This window comes from Schistocerca nitens, chromosome 6 (assembly GCF_023898315.1).
Source record: "Schistocerca nitens isolate TAMUIC-IGC-003100 chromosome 6, iqSchNite1.1, whole genome shotgun sequence".
NCBI lineage: Eukaryota > Metazoa > Arthropoda > Insecta > Orthoptera > Acrididae > Schistocerca > Schistocerca nitens.
In genome coordinates this window covers 70497445-70524596 of record NC_064619.1, presented here as the reverse complement: position 1 = coordinate 70524596, position 27152 = coordinate 70497445, and the positions used below count along the sequence as shown (strand labels likewise).

Here is a 27152-nt window from a genome sequence, read left to right as displayed (position 1 = left end):
TTTGTATAATAACACTATTTTCTTTAATACACCGAGGCCGGATACCAACGTAGGAAAGAATGACAAGTTATTTATTTAGTTATTCAGATGTGCCCTTCCTTAAAATACACTCCTGGAAATTGAAATAAGAACACCGTGAATTCATTGTCCCAGGAAGGGGAAACTTTATTGACACATTCCTGGGGTCAGATACATCACATGATCACACTGACAGAACCACAGGCACATAGACACAGGCAACAGAGCATGCACAATGTCGCCACTAGTACAGTGTATATCCACCTTTCGCAGCAATGCAGGCTGCTATTCTCCCATGGAGACGATCGTAGAGATGCTGGATGTAGTCCTGAGTAACGGCTTGCCATGCCATTTCCATCTGGCGCCTCAGTTGGACCAGCGTTCGTGCTGGACGTGCAGACCGCGTGAGACGACGCTTCATCCAGTCCCAAACATGCTCAATGGGGGACAGATCCGGAGATCTTGCTGGCCAGGGTAGTTGACTTACACCTTCTAGAGCACGTTGGGTGGCACGGGATACATGCGGACGTGCATTGTCCTGTTGGAACAGCAAGTTACCTTGCCGGTCTAGGAATGGTAGAACGATGGGTTCGATGACGGTTTGGATGTACCGTGCACTATTCAGTGTCCCCTCGACGATCACCAGTGGAGTACGGCCAGTGTAGGAGATCGCTCCCCACACCATGATGCCGGGTGTTGGCCCTGTGTGCCTCGGTCGTATGCAGTCCTGATTGTGGCGCTCACCTGCACGGCGCCAAACACGCATACGACCATCATTGGCACCAAGGCAGAAGCGACTCTCATCGCTGAAGACGACACGTCTCCATTCGTCCCTCCATTCACGCCTGTCGCGACACCACTGGAGGCGGGCTGCACGATGTTGGGGCGTGAGCGGAAGACGGCCTAACGGTGTGCGGGACCGTAGCCCAGCTTCATGGAGACGGTTGCGAATGGTCCTCGCCGATACCCCAGGAGCAACAGTGTCCCTAATTTGCTGGGAAGTGGCGGTGCGGTCCCCTACGGCACTGCGTAGGATCCCACGGTCTTGGCGTGCATCCGTGCGTCGCTGCGGTCCGGTCCCAGGTCGACGGGCACGTGCACCTTCCGCCGACCACTGGCGACAACATCGATGTACTGTGGAGACCTCACGCCCCACGTGTTGAGCAATTCGGCGGTACGTCCACCCGGCCTCCCGCATGCCCACTATACGCCCTCGCTCAAAGTCCGTCAACTGCACATACGGTTCACGTCCACGCTGTCGCGGCATGCTACCAGTGTTAAAGACTGCGATGGAGCTCCGTATGCCACGGCAAACTGGCTGACACTGACGGCGGCGGTGCACAAATGCTGCGCAGCTAGCGCCATTCGACGGCCAACACCGCGGATCCTGGTGTGTCCGCTGTGCCGTGCGTGTGATCATTGCTTGTACAGCCCTCTCGCAGTGTCCGGAGCAAGTATGGTGGGGCTGACACACCGTTGTCAATGTGTTCTTTTTTCCATTTCCAGGAGTGTAGGTTGTTGCAGCTTGAGAGAGGACATCAAACACAGTAACCCATCCATGGCCCGGAAGACTGTTGCCATGACTTTACCGGCCGAGAATGCCACTTTGAACTTGTTCCATGTGAGACTGTACAGTACTGCCCGACATAGAAAATATGTACAACTTCATACTTCGTTATTCTTGTCCGAATAGCGTTTTTTGTATAATAACACTATTTTATTTAATACACCGAGGCCGCATACCAACGTAGGAAAGAATGACAAGTTATTTATTTAGTTATTCAGATGTGCCCTTCCTTAAAATAGATCCCTATATCCAGTCTGGTGATGTTTGTGAATTGAATTAATGTCTGGTCGTCTGCTGACCACAGATAGTGGAGGTAGATTCTACAGTCATCTTTGAGACAGTCCTCTGAACACCTTTGACCGAACCAAAGAGAGGAAAAGAGGAAGTATACCACAGCACTAGAGGGCCTGGGATGTGGCTGACCAATACGGTGGCAAGGTCCTCACCCAATTCTGTGGAATCGCGGGATAACCGGATGAACGGCCAGGTTTCAGCACTGTCGCTGATTACTGAGGTGTGAAGACGCGTTTTATGTGTGCTGCATAAAAACAAATTTAAATTAAAATGGTATGCACGTGGAATATTTAAGAGTAGATAAAAATAATGATTTCTCTTTTCAGAAACTTTTGGTGGGAGGCTCATGTGAATTGTTCTGAAAAAGGTAGGCAGGTAAAACTCATGGGGAACGTAGGATTCTTCGGAAGTAACCAACGGTCACAGTGAAACCACAAATTGCAATTATAAGATGAAATACTTGCGTGCGGTAATATTAAGATGAAGTACTTGCATGTGTAAATCTAAGTTGAAAATATTTAAGAACTGCGTCTGTAGAACTTGAATTAGAGACAAGCACTTCAACGTGGTGAGTACGGTGTGAGTCTCAAAACCTGACTATGAGACAATATATAAGTGCTTGTCCAAGCTTTCAGTTGAGAGTCCGTGTGTGAGATAATTAAGATACCAAAAATTTTCATTATGAGATATATCCTTGTGATGCTAGCTTGATATTGTGATACTCTGAGAGAGTATTAAGGTGAGTCAGCCATCTGCCCGGCAACACCATGTGGGTTGCATTGTACAGTGAGATGTGCATAAATCCTCCAGAGTTTGTGGTAGGGAAATTTATTACGTGGCTCAGTGACGTGTGAATCTGGGATGACTATTGATTGATGTGGGAACGCAGAACAAGTAGATAACCAAACATTTTGTTTTTGAGATGTGTTTTATATTGCCAATGTAATTTATTTTGTATATTTAATCTGTGTGATTGGCATGAGACATTAGGGAATTAGTTTCAAATACGGTGGGTCAAGCATGATTTTTCTTAGTACAGCCCGATACTCAGTAAATTCATTATGTCGCTAATGAATGAGCTTATGAGAGTATGGGAGAGGATGAAGTAGCGAAAGATTCCTTACTAATCCAGAAAGTGCACAGTAGCAATAAACAGAAACATTACGAGGCCATAGAATAGTAAAATGCTTATGTAATGTCATTCCCATTGGGTAGAGAATCCCTTGTTTAATTACTGTGTTTAAGTGTAATGCAAGAAATTATGCAACATTAACATGAAAGAATTCATTGTAATAAAAGAGGAGATATGTGAAAGAAGTGGTGGTCTTGATTATTGAGTTGTGGGTAGCCATTTTGTTGAGGCATTATACCATAAGCTCCATTTTTTGCTAATATGCCCTAGCTTTGATTAAAATGTATGCCAGAGAAAGGAAATGTGGTCTTGCCAGGGTGGAGTGAGTCCATCAGAAATGTGCACAAGCTATTAGACAGATGCGTTATCCATTCCGTTGCGTTAAGAAGTAAAGGCGAGAATAAATTATAGCTTAACTGATAGGTGCTAGGGCTCTAATTTCAAGCATAGTTGCAGTGGGTATGATAAACTACGAAAATATTTCTGATGCACAAATAATAAAAGCACTCGCTTGACAGACCACTCATCTAGTAAGGCTGACTACAATTCTACAGACGAGGGTAACCTCCCATATAGATGGCCGTTTTGTTTCCTGTTCGTAGTGATGAACCCATGTTTGATCATCTGTGATGACGTTCGACAGTAATCTGTCACCATAAGCTTCGTAACGTGCAAGCAATTCTACACAGTTGCTCCATATTGTGTTCTGTTAAGCATCAACGAACCCAAGAGGCACACACCTATGAGTACCCCTAGTGCTCGAAGTGTCTGTTGACACTACCTACAGAGACGCCCAGTTGAGCAGCGAGGTGTTCGTGATCCGTCGATCACCTCGAATGAGAGTGTCCGCCCATTCCAACACTGCAGGAGTCACAGCTGTATGCGTTCAGCCGGCACGCGGGGGATCGTGCAGGTGTGCGCGACATCGTTGTTATGATGATAGACGCCTTGCCCAACGACTCACCGTGCTTTTTGTTCACTGTCATGTCTCAGTAGACCTTCTGCAAGCACTATGAACGTCTACGATGCTCTGGTTTTCCGAAAAAAGAAGCTCAAAGAAAAGTCTCTGCTTGCGACGCACGTTCGCTACACGCGCCATTTTGAAGGATATAGCGTCGCCACCGATCGGAACTTAACGAAACTACAGGAACTGACGTGGGAGTATTCCTCAACGTACCGCAACAAATTCTGCATTTTTGCAAACTAAATTGGCGTACTTAACTTCCCTCGTAAACTTTTTTCTTTTCCTTTTATATTGGCTGGTTTTGAAAAGGCTATGAATCGGCAGAGAGAGATTCCCTGCTGAAAACTTTGAAAAAATTATCAGTAGATACTAAAACTCAGAAAATAATAAAACAAACTATTAAAAACAAATTGTATAGGACTAAATTTCTTGCAGCGACTTCAAGTCCCCTCCATATTGTGACAGGAGTCAAACAAGGAGATAGTTTGTCACTAATATTATTCAATTGCGTGCTGGGAAAAGGTATAAGGCCGGCCGGAGTGGCCGTGCGGTTCGAGGCGCTACAGTCTGGAACTGAGCGACCGCTACGGTCGCAGGTTCGAATCCTGCCACGGGCATGGATGTGTGTGATGTCCTTAGGTTAGTTAGGTTTAAGTAGTTCTAAGTTCTAGGGGACTGATGACCTCAGAGGTTAAGTCGCATAGTGCTCAGAGCCATTTGAAAAGGTATAAAAGAATGGAAAATGGAGGAAGAATATCGCAAAGCTAATCAATAACTCAAGCTGGGTTGCTCGAAAGAAACAATAAACTGTTTGCCCTTTGCAGATGATCTCGTAACAATGGATGGAAACTTAGGGAATGCAAATAAAATACAAGAACTTCCGAAGGAGACAGCTGAGAAGGTAGGTCTATAAACATCGCTTGAAAAGATACAATGCATGACCAGTGAAAGCAATTCACCAAGAATTTTAAAAACCAATTATGGTGAGCAAAGAAAAGAGATATCCTTGAATATTTTGGCGAAGATACAAGTAAAAGAAGAGAAATATATAGGCAGTTAAAATTATAAGTGGGAAAATGAAAACAGAGACAATCAAAAATATATACAATAGAAAAGCTATTTTTATGGATGTCAAATTAAAGTGTGATAAAATACTATCATTTTCTAGTTTTGATGAATTATGGATGGGTCCACCTTCTCGCCAGTATACAAATTATTTTGAAAGAAAATAAACCCCATTGGCGGTAGAATACTTTTCATTAAAAGTCACGACTGGTTTCGCGCCACCGGAAGACTCATCCTTAAGTGATAGAAGATTCCTTTTTAACAGGTCACTGTCGAAAAGTAACTGTCTATGAGCCGCTCCTCATCATTCGCGTCATGTGGTTAACAAATCGCGCGCTAAACGCGGTAGTTCTTATTTAAAATGAAGTGGGTAGCAGAACCGCATCACAAGCAGGGAGGTGGCTGGGCGGCAGCAGGAAAAATAACATACACAAACTATTGTTTTGATTTATCACGCGAACATGCTTCACAAAGATTGTGGCATCCTCATTGGTTTCTTTATTATTTGATTAATAGAACAACCCTCTGACAATTCCACAACTGTGATGAAACATGTTTGGGTGATAAATCAAAACAATAATTTGTGTATTTGCAAAAGGGCGGTCTCATCCTTAATTTACTATTACTATAAAATATAATTGTAACACCAAAGTTCTCTATTTGTCCGAAGCACTAATTTTATCTCCATGCAAAATAACGTCAGAAGATTTATAAAAGACAAGAAAAAGAATCTTGTGAAAAACATTAGCTAGAGCCATGAACAAATACAGCAGTATGGTTTTTAAATACGCACATGAAAAAAAGCTGTGGATATTATATCTCAGACACAGTCCCTTTGACTGTTCAGAGATGTCACTAAACCCGCCCAGAGATGTAAACAACCATGCAGGACCAGCGCCTATTAGACGGAGGGGTTCGACCAGCCGATCAGTTCCAGTCGGCTCGTGTTGTGTGTAGTTCAACCATACCTAGACGGTCAATACTGCGGTTCGATCGCGTCCGCATTGTTACTTTGTGTCAGGAAGGGATCTCAACAAGGGGAGCGTCCAGGAGTCTTGGAGTGAACCAAAGCGATGTTGTTCGGACATGGAGGAGATACAGAGGGAGAGGAACTGTCGATGACATGCCTCGTTCAGGCCGCCCAAGGGCTACGACTGCAATGGATGACCGCTACCTACTGATTATGGCTGGGAGGAACATGACAGCAACGCCACCATGTAGAATAATGCTTTTCGTTCAGCCACAGGACATCGTGTTACGACTAAAACTGTGCGCAATTGGCTGCATAATGAGCAACTTCACTCCCGACGTCCATGGCGAGGTCCAGCTTTGCAAGCGCGACATCATGCACCACGGTACAGATGGACCCAACAACATACCGAATGGACCGCTCAGGATTGACATCACGTTCTCTTCACACGTACGCCGCTGGTGGTCATAGAAGGTGCCGTAACGGCTGTAAGATAGGTGAATGTCAGCCTCCGACCGATAGTGCAACTATATCGGCAGCATATTGGCGAGGCATTAGCCTCCAAGGACGACAACTGGCGCCCCCATCGTGCACATCTTCACAGAAGTTCTCATTCATTCTTTGTGGGACCAGCAGTCGTGGAAGAAAGGATAACGCGGAGGACTGCTGCAGCGAATGAGTTGTTCCGAAGCGTCCTGACAGATTAAAAATCTATGCTGGGTCGGTAGTCGAACTCAGGGAATTCGATAGCCGAGGAGTAATCGAGGCAAAGTTACGGATTAGTGTTAGAGTCCAGCGCACAGTTTTATTTTGTCTTGAAGATGTAAGCGATTATTGCTTTTATATTACGTCCGTGCTCGTGTCAGAATAGTCCGCCATCGAGGACAATACGCACCTGGTTACACACTCAACGCTCCCGTACACAAACCACTTGTAGATTTGTCACAAGAGGAGACTTCAAAAGTGGCGTCCCACCCTCTAAGATCATAATGCAACAAAGGTGTCGGAATACAAAATATGTTCTGGGATGTCTGCGGACACCTCTCTGCTGCGGTGAGGGTAACAGTTCCATCCGTAAACTGCGAGTCAAATGCCGCGGCAACTTCAAACATATTCGAAAGTTCAACTACACGTGACAGTACGATGCTTGTGGACAAAACGTCTAAACTGCGCACAGATTTACCGTAAAATTCTTTCAGAATTTGTACCAAATGCCATTTCATGTTCGGATATAGTGACATTTTGCAAACCATTTGACCAAGCCAGCAGATACTGGGGTGATGTTGATGAGGACGGAAGGCAATCGACCACAGACGAAAACATCCAGGCAGTCCAGGAACTGATTCGCAGCGACGCAGAGTTTCCAACTAGGAAAACGTTCACAAGCGGTTCTCGAATGGCTCTGTGAACAAGAAGGGAACTCCCCCCCTCTCCCCACCTATTATTTATTTTATATTGACATATGGTTTGAGTTGTGCTTAGTGCCACTACTGGCTATAGGCATAGTATGGCAATGTAAGAAATTTTGGAGTTTTTTTTAAAAAAGTTATAAAATATTTTAGTGTTAACGTATACGGAAGTACTATTCCGATTTATAGTCGTAATTACACCCTGTTAGAAGTTATATGCTGAGTATATTATTATTAAATTACATGTGAACGCATGGAGCACATGACCATGCAGTGCCCTCTACCGAGGGCGCTTCGCCGCTAGTTGACTTGTTTAGCGTCAGTACACACTCTGCTTCAAGACTGCTCGTGCCGCAGTCATACGTTATTCGACACTTTCTTTGAGTTGTCAAGGCTGGACGGCTGGTTGGTTAGGAAGGGGTTGAAGTTTGTGGTATGTACGCATATGACCAAATCTCATTTTCTGTTACGTTGAGACTTGTTGAGTATGCTGTTCACTTATGTTTTGTACTTTTTTGTGACAGGTGTCTGAAGATGGGTGTAATCCCGAAACGTGTAATATGTTCTAAAAAAAAGAGTCAATTGAACATCTCAAGAATTTATTGCGACTGTACAGCACTGGTTGAGGATTATTAACAAGAAGTGGTCACGAGTTCCGAGCGGCCGCAACCACGAGCTGCGCAAGGAGGGCCTGCGCAGGGCGAAGATACCGGAGTACTTCACCGGGGTCAGCGTCGACTACAAGCTGCAGGCCGACACCCCGTCGGTTGGTTGGTAACATTTGTGTCGGACGACCGCTCGTGGCCTGGCTTCCCTCTTCTACCTGGCTTTCATCGCCACCACTCAGTAACCGCTGCGACGCACCTTGGATCCATGGAATTGCTTGCTGATAAAGGGGAGTAACATTTTGTATTCCTCTCGGTCATTTGTTTCATTTTCTACGTGCCCTCCTTATTATTTCCTGGTTTATTGGTTTGTACCCGACCCTCAGAGTTTTACTCGGTCGGCTCTTTGGTCGTAAATATACTCAATAGTATTGTACTGAGACACTAGTTGTCGTTTGAAAATTTGTCCCGCTATTATATTGCCTTTCCTTTCTGGTTTGTACCCGATCTTTAATGTTCTAATTAATCAGCTCTTTGTCGTAAATACAGTCACAGCAATTGTACTAAGGCACAGGTTGCCGTTAAACAAAAGAGGGACCTTGTGGTTAGATTTAGCTGTTAACCGTTTCAGTTCTTCGATTGTAATTGCATTTCTCACTCGTTAGTTACAATCTGAACGAACTGTTGTTATAAGCTGTTTGTTTCTGTGATTGAAAGACCGGGTCATTATTGGTGTATTTCAGTTGGATCTTGTGGTTCCACCTAGTGAGTTTTCTGGAAGCAAGTGTTCGCAAGTAGTGTTTTAAGACGTTCCTACAGACCGGTCTTAATGATTGACAATCTGTTTAACTATGAAAATATTAACCGACAACTGCCACCAGGGCTTTAGTGAAAATAAAATTGTCAGAAGGGACGGATTGGGATCCAGTCGCACCTTGGTTGCAGATTGAAATTAAGAGGTTGGTTGCTTTGAAGTAATCCTTATTGTTTGCTAATCTGTTTAACCTTTAAGCACAGGTGCGTATCTTAAACCCGAACCCTTCGACATACAGCTTTCAAATTAGAATTTAAGTCATATGTTTTGAGTAATTGAATCACTCTTGTTATCAATGGTGCTTATATAGTTTTCATGTGTTGCAGAAGGGCATTTAATAAGATAGACTGTGTCTCGCACGATAGTAAACACCGCTGTTTCACACAACCGGACCTGCAGCACGCCCGTCTTGTTATCATTGTCATATATTTTGCTGTTTTGCAGTACAGCACTTCAGGTTTCTATTGCGAAGATTAAAATATTATTCAAGTTAAAGTTTAAGGTCAAAAGAATTTTACAAATCTGTTCATTTTGTTAAAGAAAATTTTGTCGTTAAATGCTTCGATTATCTGTAAAACAAAGTTAATATATATTGTTAAATAAACAGGTTGTGTGAAAAGAGATTTATATTGGTGGGTCCTCCCTTCCACGTTTTCCTTAATTCCAGTAAGTATTATAACGTATCTGTAAGTAACGTAAAAATTGGAAAGTTTACACATAGGGACTCGAACCCACGGCCCTCGGCTTACTGTTCGCTACTGTTACCGCTGCACCAACCGCAGCCTGGAGACTACGTTAATCTAAATAGCTCATCCCTCTCCCGACCCGTGCCGAAGATGTAATTTTTTTCCAAACGCTTGTGCAACTGCAGCTCTCACCTTCATGTTTCTCATTTCTGGCCAATGGCTGCACACAAAATACGTGTGGACGAAACCGATGTTGAAGAGTAGGTGTGGTCGCCTTGAGAGTGGTGAAAATCCGTGGGGAGGGATTGAATGTTACGCTGGTCGTCGGCTGGTGAGGCCTATTTGGTGCATTTGCCTGCGTACAATCTTGGTAGCAATGGGTCCGGGACGCTCCACTTTCAGATTGCCGTCGATGTCATTCACAGCAGATCATGTGATGACCGTTCCTTAGACAACAGTGCTCGTCCTGCGCGGTGATTTACCGCGTGCGAACGTCGTGTCTCTACGAGAATAGAGACACTGTTAACCTTGGCAGCCACATTTCTTGTGTAATCCCACCTAATTATGTCCCATACGGCTTGCATCAGTTATCAACCCAAGTCCAAAACCAGTTAGTTCACGACGTGCCGCCCTGTTAATTATTCACCTGTCTGTACCACACTGGTCACATATGGTGTCTACATTCGCACCATAAGCTACATGTAGCAACAACTTCCGGGAGTCATACGCCGGGTAACGTTAAGTGTGACGGCCATGGCGGTGACTTCTGGCCACGCACAAGGGGAACTTCATTTTTGTAACATCTGGCGTTCAACAACCTAACACAAATCTCCTAAAGCAGTAGGACACAAGTGTTAAAGGAACTCGCAAAAGTGATCTACGGGGGGTCAGAAGATTTACGAGCTTTTAAGTGCAAAACATTTCCATCGCTCATAGAGAATCGCCGGGAGCTCAATGTATGGCGTCAAAATCTGGTAATTCTATATTTATTATCAAAGAGAAATGCTAATTAACGAATACTGAATAATCTTTTTTTAAAATTAAAATAACATATTTATAATTTTTATTACTAACCACTTGAAAATAAATTAGCATTTTATACAGATATGTCGAACGCTTATTTTTACGAATATAATTACGCACATAAATAACACCGTTCAGTCTGTGGACATAAAAGAAACATTTTATTTCCTATTTGACGTTTAGTACCAAATTTTAATTAATTGTCAATATATGCACTTTCATGCGATTAATAATTTTGAAATGTCTTATTAAAACATTATGATTCAACATTTATTATTTGATGTTTTCATTTTATAGTACAGAAATTAAATAAAAGTGGGTGGACATAAGCTGTGAGAGAAAATCGAACCAGAGATTTCGCAGTCGAAAGACTATCACGTCACTTAGCTACCGACAAATCTATCAGTTGATGGAGACGTTTTTTGCTTAAGACCTGTAGTAATTTTTCTGATCTCCTAAGGAAATGTTCTCGAGTGTTTATGAGAAATGTGTCGTGCAGCTTTAGCGAAATGATGTCTGGGCGGTGACTTTCGAATTCTGTAAGTAGATATTATGAAAATCGAGGACGGCCAGTCCGCGTGATCTCCCTGAGAGTTTAATTTTACTGACTGCTATTGTGCAAATCATTTGACTTGTCTCACCAGAAATCGTTAAGTACGCTGCAGAAATACCGTGCTGCCTGCTTTTATGACAACTATGTTATAAGAAACCAGTTTTATTACAGTTTTATAGGACAATCTAAAATTAACATATAACGTGAAATATGCCTACGCTTGACACTCTACTTCAATTAACTCTTACCATTGCAGTTACTTTTAATGATATAGATAAGAAAAAGATCAGTCTTTTGCAACCGAATATTTTATTTGTGTCTACCAGAAGTCTTCCTCCTTTCCATATTAGAAATTTTCAGTGGTCTATAATAAAAAGAAGATCACGAGAACTGAAACTTTAATAGTGACAACTATTTATTCACAACTTATACAAAATAGAGGCTTTTTTTTTCAAAGATTTTACTGTCGTTCATAGTAGTCATCAGTACTGTTGACAAGCTGTTGACAGCGATTTGGAAGTCGTAGGTTACACTCAGCAGCGCCAGTTGTGTTGGTAGTTCGGGTGGAGTGACCTATCGCCCAACGAATGTCTGTAACGGCTTTGAATCGCATGCTCCTTTCATCTTAGGAATCAAGTTGAAGTCATAGGGTTTAAGTCCGAGAATCTGGTGAAGGGTACAGCAGTGTGACACTTTCTGCACGACACAACCGTCATTTTGCAGGACAAAACTCTGGCACGTATGGCACAAGCTGTGAATGATTTGTTCATTCGATGGGACTATACACTTCTGTATGTGACGAGTTTAGTCATACAAAATGACTGGTGGGTCGTGCAGAAAGTGTCACCACTTGTTTCTGTAAGCTGTTAGTTTTTTCAGCATAAGCTGCGAACAGTTTAGAGAAAGGAGCGGAGAAACGTTTTGCAGGACTTACCCATAATTGTGCAAAACTGTGCTCGGATGAATATGGGGCAGATTGTGACTGACACGTTCGATGGCGGGGGTGGGGATGTGGTGTACCACCTACCACACGGAACGGACTTGAGCCCTTGTGACTTCAACGTGATTGATAATTTGCACGGAGGACTTCATAGCATCCGCTGCAGAACTGTTACAGAGATTTGTCGGGCACTAGAACGCTCCACTTGAACCATCGTCGCAAATGACGAAACTAAAGGTATCAACCGACTTCAAAATCGCTGGCAACGTTTTAAATAAACTGAAGTGTCACAGAAAGTGGTGTAGGCTTGCGTATCCAAATGCAGAGATACGTTAACAGGCAGAATACGGAGCTGCTGTCGGCAACGCCTATATAAGACAATAACTATCTGGCGCAGTCGTTAGATCGATTATTGCTGCTACAATGACAGGTTATCAAGATTTAAGTGAGTTTGAATGTGGTGTTATAGTCGGCGCACGAGCGATGGGACACAGCATCTCCGAGGTAGAGATGACGTGGTGATTTTCCCGTACGACCATTTCACGAGTGAACCGTGAATATCAGGAATCGGGTAAAACATCAAATCTCCGACATCGCTGTGGCCGGAAAAAGATCCCGTGAACACCGACACTGGACTGTTGATGAGTGGAAACATGTTGCCTAGTCGGACGAGTCTCGTTTCAAATTGTTTCGAGCTGATCGACATGTAGGGGTAAGGAGACAATCTCATGAACCTATGGGCCCTGCATGTCAGTAAAGGACTGTTCAAGCTGGTGGAGGCTCTGTCACGGTGTGGGGCGTGTGCAGTTGGGTGAAGGGGACCCCTGATACGTCTAGATACGACTCTGACGGGTGACATGTACGTAAGCATTCTTCTGACCACCTGGATCCATTCATGTCCATTGTGCATTCCGACGGATTTGATCAATTCCAGCAGGACAATGCGACACCCTATACGTCCAGAATTGCTACAGAATGGCTCTTCTGAGTTTAAAAACGTCTGCAGGCCACCAAGCTCTCCAGACATGAACACTATAGAGCATATATGGGATTCCTTGCAATCTACAGTTCAGAAGAGATCTCCAGATCTCCATTGCCTCTTACTCTTGTGGATTTATGGACGGCCCTGTAGGATTCATGGTGTCAGTTCCCCCTACCACTACTTCAGACATTAGTCGAGTATTTGCCGCATCCTGTTGCCGCACTTCTGCTTGCTCGCGGGGCCCCTACAGGATATTAGGCAGCTGTACCAGTTTCTTTGGCTCTTCAGTGTATAATGCTGGTGAGTATTAAGAGAAGCAGTGAAACTTGCACCTAGCGTTATAAGTTGTACAAAAATGGTTTTAATTACTCATATTTTTATAGGAGATCTGTAGAATTTTGGCAGCTCACTTAATTTACCTAGCTTTTTAAAAAGATAAGCTTGCGTGCTTCTTACATTTACGGTCATTTTATACACTTTCATGTTTCCACATGTTTTCTGTATGCACTAGATGCACGTAGTACAGGTTTCTTCCACTTAGTAGGTCCGATTTCAACTTTACACTGTACATAACCTTCACTGTTGCATACTACATATGCGTTCGCTCACGAACTTTGGAGCTGACTGAGGAATCGTGGGAGCTCTAATGGATGAGAGCAGACTGCGAGTATTGGCTGTAAATGTTAACAATAATTTACCCACTGCACTGAGACTGAACGTTAGACTGTACTGAATGAAGATATTTGTCGTGCACGTCTTAACAGTATTGCAAAATGGTATTATATGATGTATATTTTGTAGTGACAATATGTCAAGCATGAAATTGTATTACAGATGGCTTTTGTAGTGTTAATATGCTGCAAATGAAAATATGAAGTCTGGGAGCGAGAATTTATGTCCACCCGCTGGATCCTAAATACACATTCTCATACATAAAAAACGACGCACCACGAACGAATTACCCGAATTGAACAGAAATCGGTAGATATGATGTATATGTACAGACAAATAAAAATAAAAATTTCAGAAAAATTGTACTATTTATTGAAGAGAAACAGCTCAGCAAATTGAGCAAGTTGCTAACTCGTTGGTGCACCTCTGATTATAATGCAAGCAGTTGTTCGGTTTGCCATTGATTGACAGAGTTGTTGAATTTAATACTGAGGAACATCCTGCTAAATTGTGTCTAACTGGCGCATTAGGTCGTCAAAATTCTGATTTGGTTGGACGTTCGTGCCCGTCCTGCGGGCGGATGGTTCAAATGGTTCAAATGGCTCTGAGCACTATGGGACTTAACATCTATGGCCATCAGCCCCCTAGAACTTAGAACTACTTAAACCTAACTAACCTAAGGACATCACAACACACACAGTCATCACGAGGCAGAGAAAATCCCTGACATAGCTGGGAATCGAACCCGGGAACCCGGGCGCGGGAAGCGAGAACGCTACCGCACGACCACGAGCTGTCTGCGGGCGGACTTTATCTTGCTGAAATGTAAACCCATGATAGCTTCCTATTAAGAGCAACAGAATGGGGCGTAGAATAACATCGACGTACTGCTGTACTGTAAGGTTTCCGCTGCTGGCAACCTAAGGGGCGACACTATGAAATTAAATGACACGTCAAACCATCAGTCCTGGTTGTCCGGTAGTATGGCGGACGACAGGCAGGTTGGTATCACTGCTCTCTGGGGACTTTCCAAACACGTCTTCGGCCTAGAGTCTCATTGACTGGAGTACAATGGTCTCCAGTGATGAGCCCTGATGAGCAGTATAGACGTGTGTGAAGACGCCTCATACAGTGGTGATGAAACTGCCCGACTGTCCGTCGCCATACGACCAAACAAGGACGAGTGATGCTCATAGCAGGATCGCTTTAGTTGTTATCCGTGACACCCCTAGAGCATATGGGTAGTCCGACGACGTACTGTGCCCCTTTTTGTTGCCCTTCATGGAAAGCCGTCCTAGCTTTATATTTCAGCAAGATAATGCCCGTTCACACGTGGCGAGAGCCTTCTGCTGCTGATCTTCGGGCATGCCAGTCACCATCTTGGCTAACTACGTCGCTGGGTCTCTCCCCAGTTGAGAATGCTTGGAACATTACGGCCTGGAACTCCAAGCAGCTCGGGATTTTGAGGATGAGGGCCAGAGGTGGATCAGTGTGTTATCCACTTGCTGAATTTGTAGAGCTCATTTCTCTTTAATAAATCATTCAAATTATTTGAAACTGTAATCATTTGGCTGTCTGTTCATCTAGCAATCTCCGTGCCATTTGGATTATTGGTTCATGGTACACCTTATTTTTGCCTTACAGTGTAAATACTTTTCAGGTGGAAATAACTTGTTACAACTCTCTCTCCGTGTTGAAGTAATTGTGAAGCTGTTACAATGCAAGTACAAGGAGAGCCCCCCTCGCGTTGCTCTGGTCCTGGTGGAGGTAAGCGTGGCGAGAGCGCGAGTTTTGGCTGGAGCGCGGCGCAGCAGCGCGCACTCACTGTATAGTCGGATGGTGCCGTCCGTCTCGCCACGAGGGTTCTTGGCGACGCACTTGTACGTGCCGTAGTCGGCCTCGCGGATGTTCATGATGGAGAGCCGCATGTGCGTCTTGTAGGCGGGCGACCCGGCCGTGTTGGAGATGCTGTACTTGCCCGCCGAGTCGTGGATCATGTTGCCGTCCTCGCGAGTCCAGTAGTTGAGCGAGGTGGGGTGCGCCTCGGTGAAGCACTCCAGCGTCACGCTGTAGCCCAGCGGCGCGCCCACCAGCTGGTGCGGGATCCACAGCATCGGCGGGACTGCAACACACGACACGGGAGGGTGCCGGCTCAACAACTCGTGGCTACACACTGGCGAGCGAGCGCGACTGCTGAGGAGGCATCAACAAATGGTTCAAATGGCTCTGAGCACTATGGGACTTAACTTCTGAGGTCATCAGTCCTCTAGAACTTAGAGCTACTTGAACCTAACTAACCTAAGGACATCACACACATCCATGACGAGGCAGGATTCGAACCTGCGACCGTAGCGGTCGTGTGGTTCCAGACTGTAGCGCCTAGAACCGCTCGGCCACCTCGGCGTGCGGAGGCATCAACAACTAGACCTCATATCGTGAGGAGGAAGAGGCCAACTTGCAAGATAATAGCTCGAGCAATCTCTAGGTCAACAGTCAAGATCGCAATAATATTTATTTATGTACGAGTTTCCTTATGTTAAAACCATCTTCAGTATTTTTGGCCCCCTATGGCTGGTGCTGGCGGCTCCTCCATCTCGCCACCCAGGGTGCGATCACGGTATCAGGAGAAAACCGAGGACCCGCCAGCACCAGCCATTCGGGGCCAAAAGCTCTCTAGATGATCATCTTGATGTTGAAGCTCTTTTGTCTGTGAAACTTGCTGGCAGATTAAAACTGTGTGCCGGACCGAGACTCGAACTCGGGACCTTTGCCTTTCGCGGGCAAGTGATCTACCAACTGAGCTACCCAAGCACGACTCACGTCCCGTCCTCACAGCTTTACTTCTGCCAGTACCTCGTCTCCTACCTTCCAAACTTTCCCCGCGAAAGCCAATGGTCTCGAGTTCGAGTCTCGGTCCGGCACATAGTTTTAATCTGCCAGCAAGTTTCATATAAGCGCACACTTCGCTGCAGAGTGAAAATCTCATTCTTTTGTCTGTGTTTGCTTTAACAGTAACATATTCTTTGAGTGGGGTCCGCCTTTAGCAAAACACAATTTTGTTTTTTGTCCCAGACATGTTTCATTGCTGCAACTAAAGTAAAACTTGTCTAGGACAAAAAGCAAAATTGAGTTTTGCTACAGGCGGACCCTACTCAAAGAACATACGTTATTCTGAAGATGGTTTTAACATAAGCCGAGACTAGTAAATAAATAAATATTATTTCGATTTCAACTGCTAATTTTAACCTAAATATAGTACCAGATCGCTGCACTGCACAGACAATGCTGTCCAAATTTATTTATAGCCTCAGCAATGGATCCTGCACGAAAATTTGGGTCACAATTTTCATTGTACACAGTTTTGACCTTTTTAAAGTAAAGCTTTTAAACTTGTGCGCACTCTACTCCCCCCCCCCCCCCCCCCCCCCCCACACACACACACAATGTAGCCGCTTATGACACGAACTACCGTGCACAGTAAGAGGTTTATGAAATACGGTTTGACAGTGGTAACATGCTTTGTTCACTGAGACAAGGTGTGCGGTTTTTAATGTGTAGCTGCAACCAGCGATCTCTTTGCTTTGAATACTTTTATTTTGCGATTCACAAATGCAGTGCCAATGAATGAAACTAATGAGTGTGTCATTAAGCAGGTAGCGTAGAACTTTATATTTATCGACATCGCTGCTGTACGTTATTTTCTTTGGATTTTAAAGCTAGCGCTGCTAAAGTGAAGGTACGTTTGCAGGAGATGCACTAGTTAGTTTCGCGTTCCATGGGTCATTTTTCACGATAAATCTAAGTGTTGTAGAACGAGACATTTTACATTCACATCACAAATTAATTAGGAAATGTGGCTGCATATTGACATTTATAACTTTAAAAAAATACGGATGTGAGTTAATTCTTGCGCATCTGCTTTTACACATTCGAGTAATAGAAATTCTTCTACGAAGTAAGACTGGTCAATGAGAAACAGTCTCAGTTTGTTTTCAAATTTTAATTTGCTGTCTATGTGATATTTTATAGCACTGAGAAAGTATTCAACAGTTTTACTTTCTGTTTTGTGTACGCCTTTTTGTGTTAAAGATAATCTTAATTCGGAGTAATGAATGACATTTTTCCTTTTAGTTGTGTCATTACGAGCAAGTCCATCATTGTTCCTTTTCAACTGTAATCGACTGTTTACAACAAACTTCATCAGTGACTAAATATGCTGTGAAGCAGTAGTCAGAATGCCTATCTCTTTGAACAGATATCCACAACATTATCGTGGGAGAGCACCACGTGTTATTCTTACAGCACGTTTTTGAGCAATGAAGACTTCCCTTCTTGAAGGTGAGTTACCACAGGACATTATTCCATATGAGATTACTGAATGGAAGTATGTAACATATGTCAACTTACTGATTTGTCTCTTCCGAAGATTTCCCATCATTCTAACTGCAAATGCGGCTGAACTAAGTTGTTCTGGGGATTCCAAAATGTAAATTTTCCAGTTTAAATTGTCATCACCACGGGTAAGGAATTCGATGTTCTAATCCCATTTATTACTTCCTCACGATTTGTTACACTTATCACTGATGTAATACCTTTACATGTGCAGCACTAAATACGTTGTGTCTTTTAAAACTGAGTGTGAGTCCATTCTCAGAAAACCAATCAATGGTACTTCGGAGAACATGTTGACCATTTCTTCTATTTCTGTAAGTATGCTCAGACTGATTACAATACTAGTGTCATGTTCAAAAATAAGAAGTCTGCTTGTTGTGCATCGGTCGGAAGGTCATTTAAATATATGAGGAACAATAGTCGACCTAACTTTGAGCCCTGTAAAACCTCATTGTCAGTAGAGAAATTCTTCTGAAACCCAAACTGTGATTTGCTGTGGACATTATTGTTGCTTATGTGAGGTACTACTCCAGAATACATCACCTTCTCAAAAAGTTTGGAAAATGATACAAGCAGTGTAAGAGCTCGGTCGTCGTTGACATCTCTCTTATCATCTACCTCAAAACAGGGGTTTGACAACGGCATACTTCTGCCCCTCTGGAAAAACGCCTTGAATTATTTTTCAACGAGATTGGCACGATTATATTGTAAATCAAAAATTGTTGTCTTAACTTTATAATAAATCTGCACTGCCTGTGTTTATTCGTCGGGCATCAGGCAACTGCAGTAAGGTACACAGAATTAGAAACAACTGGTACACGTGAAGTTTAACAGCTGTACTCTCAGATGGACATAATTGTTTGCTATCAGAATTACGGCCCAAACTTTCTAACGGGATCGATTGTCGGAACTGATATCATGCAAGTGTACTTTCTTCTCCTTAAAATATAAGGTTTAGTTGATGTTTCCTTGTGAGATTGTAACAAAGCATTTGGATTCCTTCAAGCTATTATTTTTTTCTTCCCCCAAAATAATGTTACATTTTTGCAGATATCTTCGACATGACCATTTATATAGCATGCGCACATTACCAAACATCTTGATTATTAACTTAAGGCTTAGACAATCTAACCTTATTATCTGCTACATTATTTTGGTTAATTATAATCCATTGGCGTGACTAGTTTGCGTAACAACTGTGATAATTACAAAATACCAGTTATTTTAGATGTCGTCATGCTGTATCCCATTACTGTCTTCCTGAGAAAGTAGATTTTATATGTAAGTTAAGTATCACTACAAGTAATGACGAAAACATTTAGTTTGAGGATAATTAACATCCTAAGTCTGGGAGCGAGAATTTATGTCAACCCGCTGGATCCTAAATACACATTCTCATACATAAAAAAACTACGCACCACGAATGAATTACCCGAATGGAACAGAAATCGGTAGATATGATGTATATGTACAGACAAACCAAAAATTATAATTTCAGAAAAATTGTAATATTTATTGAAGAGAAACAGCTCAGCAAATTGAGCAAGTCGCTAACGCGTTGGTGCACCTCTGGTTCTAATGCAAGCAGTTATTCGGTTTGCCATTGATTGACAGAGTTGTTGAATTTAATATTGAGGAACATCCTGCTAAATTGTGTCTAATTGGCGCAATAGGTCGTCAAAATTCTGATTTGGTTGGACGTTCGTGCCCGTCTTGCGGGCGGATGGTGGTTCTGAGCACTATGGGACTTAACATCTATGGTCATCAGTCCCCTAGAACTTAGAACTACTTAAACCTAACTAACCTAAGGACATCACACAACACCCAGTCATCACGAGGCAGAGAAAATCCCTGAGCCCGCCGGGAATCGAACCCGGGAACCTGGGCGCGGGAAGCGAGAACGCTACCGCACGACCACGAGCTGTCTGCGGGCGGACTTTATCTTGCTGAAATGTAAACCCATGATGGCTTCCCATTAAGAGCAACAGAAAGGGGCGTAGAACAACATCGACGTACTGCTGTACTGTAAGGTTTCCACAGCTGGCAACCAAAGGGGTGACACTATGAAATTAAATGACCCGTCAAACCATCAGTCCTGGTTGTCCGGTAGTTACTGAAACAGAATTCCACATTTAGGCGAACTAGCCAGCGTATTTCAGGAGAAACTCTTATTTTTCCTCAAAGTACTAGTTAAAACGATTATCTCTCACTATTCAGTTACTCAGAAAAGTATATCGTTAATTGTGAATTTTGAAAATACCGTAAGCAACAACAGTTTAATATAGCTATAATTACAGTAATCGCATAAAAGGAACTCATCAGAAGCCATTTTAAGTGAGTCTTCGGTGAGTTTGAAAGGGGCAACATCTGTGTCCGCCAAACGAAGAAATATGCAGCAGATATGTTAGCACAGATGACAAGTCGAAAAATATGCCAAGTTTCATCTAAATTTCGCAGGCAGAAAATCATTTTTTTTAATTCTTAAACGATTAACTGGACAATGAATGTGTAATTATTATTATAGATTGTTCCAAACTCCAATAATGCGAACTGTGGCAATAGCATTGGACTGTGAAGTTTATACTTACTGTGCACAGTGCGTTCGTTTCGATATGACTGTCAACTTGGAAGGACAGTGATTTAAGAACTTTAATCAGTTACTGTGTTTGTCACACGTGAAGAACTTTTGTGTTATTTTTGTGTTAGGTTACTGCACTCGAACAACCATATCATAGGGCATCAATTGAGTGTAGTCTGTGGCTAACTGTTTATCTGTGCATAAATTATGACGGATGAGACTCGATCTGGCCATAAACTGTCGGTTATTCAAGATTAATGTGCGATTAAAGTGTGTGAGCTGCAGATCTCTTGTAGACCACATCATTTAAAATAGCCTACTTCTATATAACAAACTTACAGCCAGATTCGACGAGGGTGCAGCAACCGAAGGCACATTATTATAGGTGAAATGGTTACGTTACAGGATGTAGTGAAACTGAGAAGCAGCGACTGAGATGTGGGAAAACTAAAATTCAGCGAGACTCATATCCAGAATAGCTGAACTATAGCGACAGTGAGAGACAGCAAAATTTATTCTAAGATAAAATGGCGCTCAAAAGTTAATCTCCAATCTTATTAATACACGAAACATATACAAAAATGTGAATAATGAGATCTTTGCGCATAACATTGCCTGTAGGTGAAAATGTTTTACCTACAGTGTACCTCAAAATTAAGCACACAGCGGACAACTGTTTCATTTCGGAATTCAAAAAATGTGTTCAACACCTGCTTCTACTTTATAGCGAGATAAATCGAAAAATCATTTCAAAATGCGTTAGCAGTTGCCACCAACCAGCGATCGTCATTAGACTGTCTGTAAATATCGAAGATGATGCTACATCAATCGTTATAGAACCCGCAAAATGTGACAAGTAACTATCTGTACTACATTATAAAAAGTTTCCCGATACCCCTACGTACTGAATTATTGACAGCGAGACGTCACAAAAGGCGGACGCGAAAGTATAAAACGACTTGCGGAAGGAATCACTCCTCAGTTGCAAAGTGCTACCAACAGTCCAGCGGGTCACAATGACTGTGAAAAGAGAGTGATAAATAAGCGAGTACAGTGTTCGAGCAGCTTCTCATTAGCCTCACATTTCTATAATCGTTGCAAAGTGATGCTTGAGGTAGCACAAATATGGATGCCACTGGACAGTCTATGGCTGGAAACCAGTGACTTTGAGTGACAATTCACTCTGTATCCTGTGACAGTCCGATGGATACGTCTCGGTTAGGATAATGTTACCTGCCATCATTAAAGTACGGAGGAGTGGGTGTTACGGTATGGTGAGCGGGACGGGGGGGGGGGGAGGGGGGTTTCTAGTGGCTAGAGTACAGTCCCCTTAACGGCTTAATAAGACGCTACATCCGGAAAGATATCAACACATTTTCAGCATTGTGTACGGCATACATTAGACGAACAATACGCAGACGATGACGATCAGCATGACAATGCGCTCGGCCACAATGCGGAATCTGTGAGGCAACAGGTTGGGCACAATAACGTCCCTGAAGCGAACTGGCCTGCCCAGAGTCGCGACCTCAACCCTCTGGAACTCCTTCGCTCCAGATACCGGCGTCCTGCATTCAAATCTTCTCGCATTTCGGCTCATGATGAAGAATGAGCTGCCGTGTCGAAACCAGTAACTGTGTATGGAATTTTTTTTATTATTGTTGTAAGAAAATGAAAGAAGATAGTTAGTCCGGTACTTACTCTCCGCCAATCAGACTAATATAATTTCGTGTCTGGTCTAGAGTCAAAACCGTCACTGCAGATTGTTATGTACCGTGAGTTCCAAGTGTACGAGAAGGCAGACTAGCAGCCATGTGTCTCCTTCATTGCTGTGAGTGGCACCATTGAGTCACCTTCTTTAGCAGACCTACTCACATCCACTTACATTTGATGAATAAAAATTTGGACAATTCTGTGTAGTGCTGACCAGGTGGGTGCTGTTAGAGAGGGAGAGAGTGGCCAATGGTGATAGCGTCGCTGATTGGCTAAGAGCTGAGGACGCCATGTTTTTACCAAACTGACGCTGACTTGGTACTAGTATAAGTATATACCGTGTGTGATTCTGTACCATTGGTTCTCTTCAACGCTACGAACACCAATTCCATTGTACAATTATGTGCAAGCTGTAAAACGGTAATATTGAAGGACTTTTGCATGTTCTCTGCCGGTTCTATTTACCTTACAGTCACTCTGTTGATCGGATTTATGACGATACTTTTAGAACTTCACAGCAATTTTAGAGGCAATATTTTTATTTAAAGTGATTTACTGAGCGTCACTGATAATATGAATTACAAAATCATCAAGGACAGTCAAGAGGAATGCCTGGTTGCTCCGCTGTTGGGTGCCAAAACCGAAGTGAAGATGCTCGTTTTCTCAAGAAATGAAGAAACTGTTAGAAAGCTCGTTTGGTTTCTTTGTGTGTCGAACAATCAATTTCTTTCTATGTGCTTATAAAGCCTACAAAACGAAATTTAAAAAATTACAGAACAATCTTTTTTACATCGCCTCCATGAAAGTAAAATTATATGAACACTACAGTAATACTATCGTGGCTTTGTAACACATGGGTAGAGTTTTAACTTTGTAATTCAAAGGTCGTGAGATCGAATCCTGCGCGATCCAGGTTTTTTTGAACGTTATTTTCTAGACTTTTAATGGTTCTAGAGTGACAATTCATGCTACACGGCGTGTTTTAACATGTATACGGAACCCTAAGTCTGCGTACTTGGCTCCTTAGTCTTGGCTGTTCACATTCCTGTAAATTATAATTATGGTGCGGATATTCAGTTACCTATTTTGAATTACTTTCTGCTGTTTCAGTAGAGTACCTAAGTATTGATATTTTCCGACTTTCTGAGGTATAGAGTTCCTAAAATTGTGTACAGAATGACATGTTATGCCAACATAAGAAAATGTTATAAGATCGACACACACTTAAAATGCATTATGTGGAAAGAGACAAGAGTTTACCAATTTCAGCGATGAATGTCCGCACGAAAAAATCTGAAATAGCATCATGTACTCTGACATACATTAAATGAAACTTCTTTTTCTCATTAATCAGTTGTCAATGTTTATATAGCATCATACAATACAGCTTTTGAAATTCGGCAGACATACACACTGCTTCACGATACTTCCATCTGCTCACATATTTATTAGGCCTATATAAGTATAGACGAATGGCATTTGTTTTAATCATCTACCGAGTATTAAGCTAGAAGATCAGCTTCGGTCTCATGCATCAAACACCTGTCTTATTTTACTCGTGATGCGGCTAGCTTTCTGCTTGCGTCGCTACGTAATTGCACATCCCGCGCGCAGTCTGGTAGAAACATGGCGGCTCTCCCTATATAGGCTCTGTAGGCGCTGTAATTCCCAATCCTACGCTCCCCTGCGTTTCTTTGACGTGGGTGTCATCGCCAATGACTGTTTGGCCCTACCGCTACATATTTATGTTTTCATAGTTATTTGGTAACACCTGCAGATGAAGCATTAAGCTTCACAACTAGTCGCGGAATAAGTTTAAAAAACAGTAGCAACTGAAGCGGATTTTCATTCTGTAAATCAGTGGTTAAGTAAGGCACTGAAGTAAAATTACGAGGATTCAGGATTTAAATCCCCATCTGACCAACGACATTTTGGTTCTCCGTGTCTTAAGGCAAACGGCAGGACAGTTTTCTTGAAAGGAGAATGTTTATTTACATCTTCATTCTCCATCAATACAAGCTTATGCTTGGTTTCTCATGACGTCGTCCCTGGCTGGACGTTAATCCCTAATCTACACTTTCATTTCTGTACTTGGTGTATAATATGACTAATAAACAGACAGAATCACCTGCTCTAGCGTTCCTATCGGTCAGGACTCTGTCCTTTTATAGGTAAGATCGTATCGCTTCTCCAGTTGCACAGTCCATGAATGTTTCGTATTGTTTTTATGTTTTGAGAGGGTAAGAAGGAAGTTTCTCTGCCTCGAACAGAGGTGATATTGACACCAGTGACCTTATTTTATCTGTTTACCTACGTCTTGGCTTTTAAATGTCATCATGTTGTGTGTTTCGTTGAAAGGTATAAACTGAAATATCACTGCTCTCTAAACTTCTCTCACATGGGTTGTATGTCACCGAGAGAAATATGATCAAATTTGCTAAACGTGTATCAGGAATTTGCTGCTTCATTTTGAACAGTGAAGAAATTGGTGTCGAAAGCCAAACGTGGCCTTACCTCCCTATCGAATAATACATACGGAAATTTCTAGAAACTGCAGAATACAGTGTTTCAGGCTGTAGGCCACAGTCATACAACAACAAATAAATATGGTTTCCATTTTACGTAGTGCTTTAAGTATGAAATTACTTCAGGTGGAGACTGTCTTTGTTAAATGCAGAAATAAATGCCTCAACTATATCCAGAGATTATTTGTGTTTCTGCGAGTTCAAAAAATGGTTCAGATGGCGCTAAGCACTATGGAACTTAACATCTGAGGTCATCAGCTCCCTAGAACTTAGAACTACTTCAACGTAACTAATCTAAGGACATCACACACATCCATGCTCGAGGCAGGATTCGAACCTGCGACCGTAGCAGCAGCGCGGTTCCGGACTGAAGCGCCTAGAACCGCTCGGTCACAACGGCCGGCTGTGTTTCTGCGAGTAAGACAGACGTCCAAAACCTGACATGAGTAACGTACCAGCAGCGAAATTAATGGGTAAAAAAAGGGAAAAAAAACGAAAAAAATCGTTGGTCTCCATCTTTTGAAAATTTCCACCTGCACCGAGAGGCTGTGAGCGTGGGTCGTGAGTCGTGATGGCAGTTCACTAAGTGAGGGCATCATCGCGTACAGCAAGACAAGCGGTTCGCCGCGCGGGATTAGCTGAGCGGTCGAAGGCGCTGCAGTCATGGACTATGAGGTTGGTCCCGGAGGAGGTTCGAGTCCTCCCTCGGGCATGGGTGTGTGTGTTTGTCCTTAGGATAATTTAGGTTAAGTAGTGTGTAAGCTTTGGGACTGATGACCTTAGCAGTTAAGTTCCATAAGATTTCACACACATTTGAACATTTGACTGCTGTTAGGGTCTCACTTTGGCATGCAATTTTAATCTGTGAGGAAGTTTCAAAGGCGAAGTTGTTTTCATCTATCGGGAAGCTCATGGCTATTTATTTCCGTCATATATCAGGGATACTTCTCATTTTACTACGTTGCAAAGTGTGTAACAAAAAACTATTGAATGTTTTGCATTTACAGAGACTACGCATACTGCAACGGCCATCTGGTAAAAATGTTATGATATATTTTTTTTTACTAAATATTTTAATTGCATGTTTTACACGACAGCCCTGTTTAGGCTCACTGTAATTATCAAGTGACCTGAGAAAATAACATTGGTAAGTTTATCCTTACGTAAATTGTGGATTTTTTATGTTCACATTTGCATTGGTACTTACGTCTAGTTGGAAATGGCGACCATAGTGCATCTGTAGTAAATTATTTCTATCATGTCGTGGTAAGTATTATATTTTTTGTAATTACGAAATCTAAAAGTACATTTTTGACAAATGTTTTGACAGTTCAGTATTTTGACAGTTCTTTACTACGATGTTTAGAATTTCGTGTGGATGGACATGAACACTGTCTCGAAAACTTTGTTAACATAATACGACAATACGAAAAGCGACCATAGATAATAATCAAAGTAAAACAATAACAACGAAATGCAACATCACCTCTACTAAGCTATATATACTTTGTTAACACCTACGATCATAGTACAGAACCGTTAAAATACTGAGCTGTTAAAATATGTGTCAAATCCGTTTTTTTTTCGTTTCAAAACTACAAAAAATATTATTCTGTCATTAAATATAGCATTACATCACTTGATGGCCTGAGGTTGAAATTTACATTAATAATGATGGAAACTATGAACTGAAATGCAATGAGAAAAAAATGAACGAGTTAATGAGGATGAAATGGCTCTGAGCACTATGGGACTCAACTGCTGTGGTCATCAGTCCCCTAGAACTTAGAACTACTTAAACCTAACTAACCTAAGGACATCACACACATCCATGCCCGAGGCAGGATTCGAACCTGCGACCGTAAATGAGGATGAAAGCAATGAAGATATAACGAGATGAATAATATGGCTGCAAGCCCTACAGAAAAGCTGAACTTGTAACATAGTAAATATGTAGTGACAACTGGAGATACGTGACACATCATGAATCGAGCCTCGTGACGATGAAGGTCGGTGTCAGTGCTGGAGAGGTGCTCAGGTGTTCTATTTGTTAAGGCGATTGACCGGGATAAGCATGAAGTTCGGGTCCAAGTCCCGGTTAAGCACGAATTTAAACTATGCAAGCGGAGAGAAGATAGTGAGAAGGGTCCAGGATAAGGAAAGAACATAAAGTGATATTTCATCAGGACAGTCCATCTGGTCACAAAACTATCTGACGTGAAATACCAATTGTAAAAAGCACTTCTGCTG

At 42.6% G+C, this 27152-nt stretch overlaps 1 protein-coding gene across 4 annotated transcripts in view; it reads right to left on the bottom strand.

Annotated features, from left to right (window-relative positions):
• Positions 1-27152, bottom strand: part of LOC126262264 (lachesin-like) — a 950831-nt gene that overhangs the window by 207801 nt on the left and 715878 nt on the right. For all 4 annotated transcript variants that reach the window (XM_049958762.1, XM_049958764.1, XM_049958763.1 and 1 more), the window contains exon 5: positions 15520-15816. In XM_049958762.1, coding sequence (XP_049814719.1) covers positions 15520-15816 — 297 coding nt within the window. The remainder of the gene's footprint in view (positions 1-15519; positions 15817-27152) is intronic.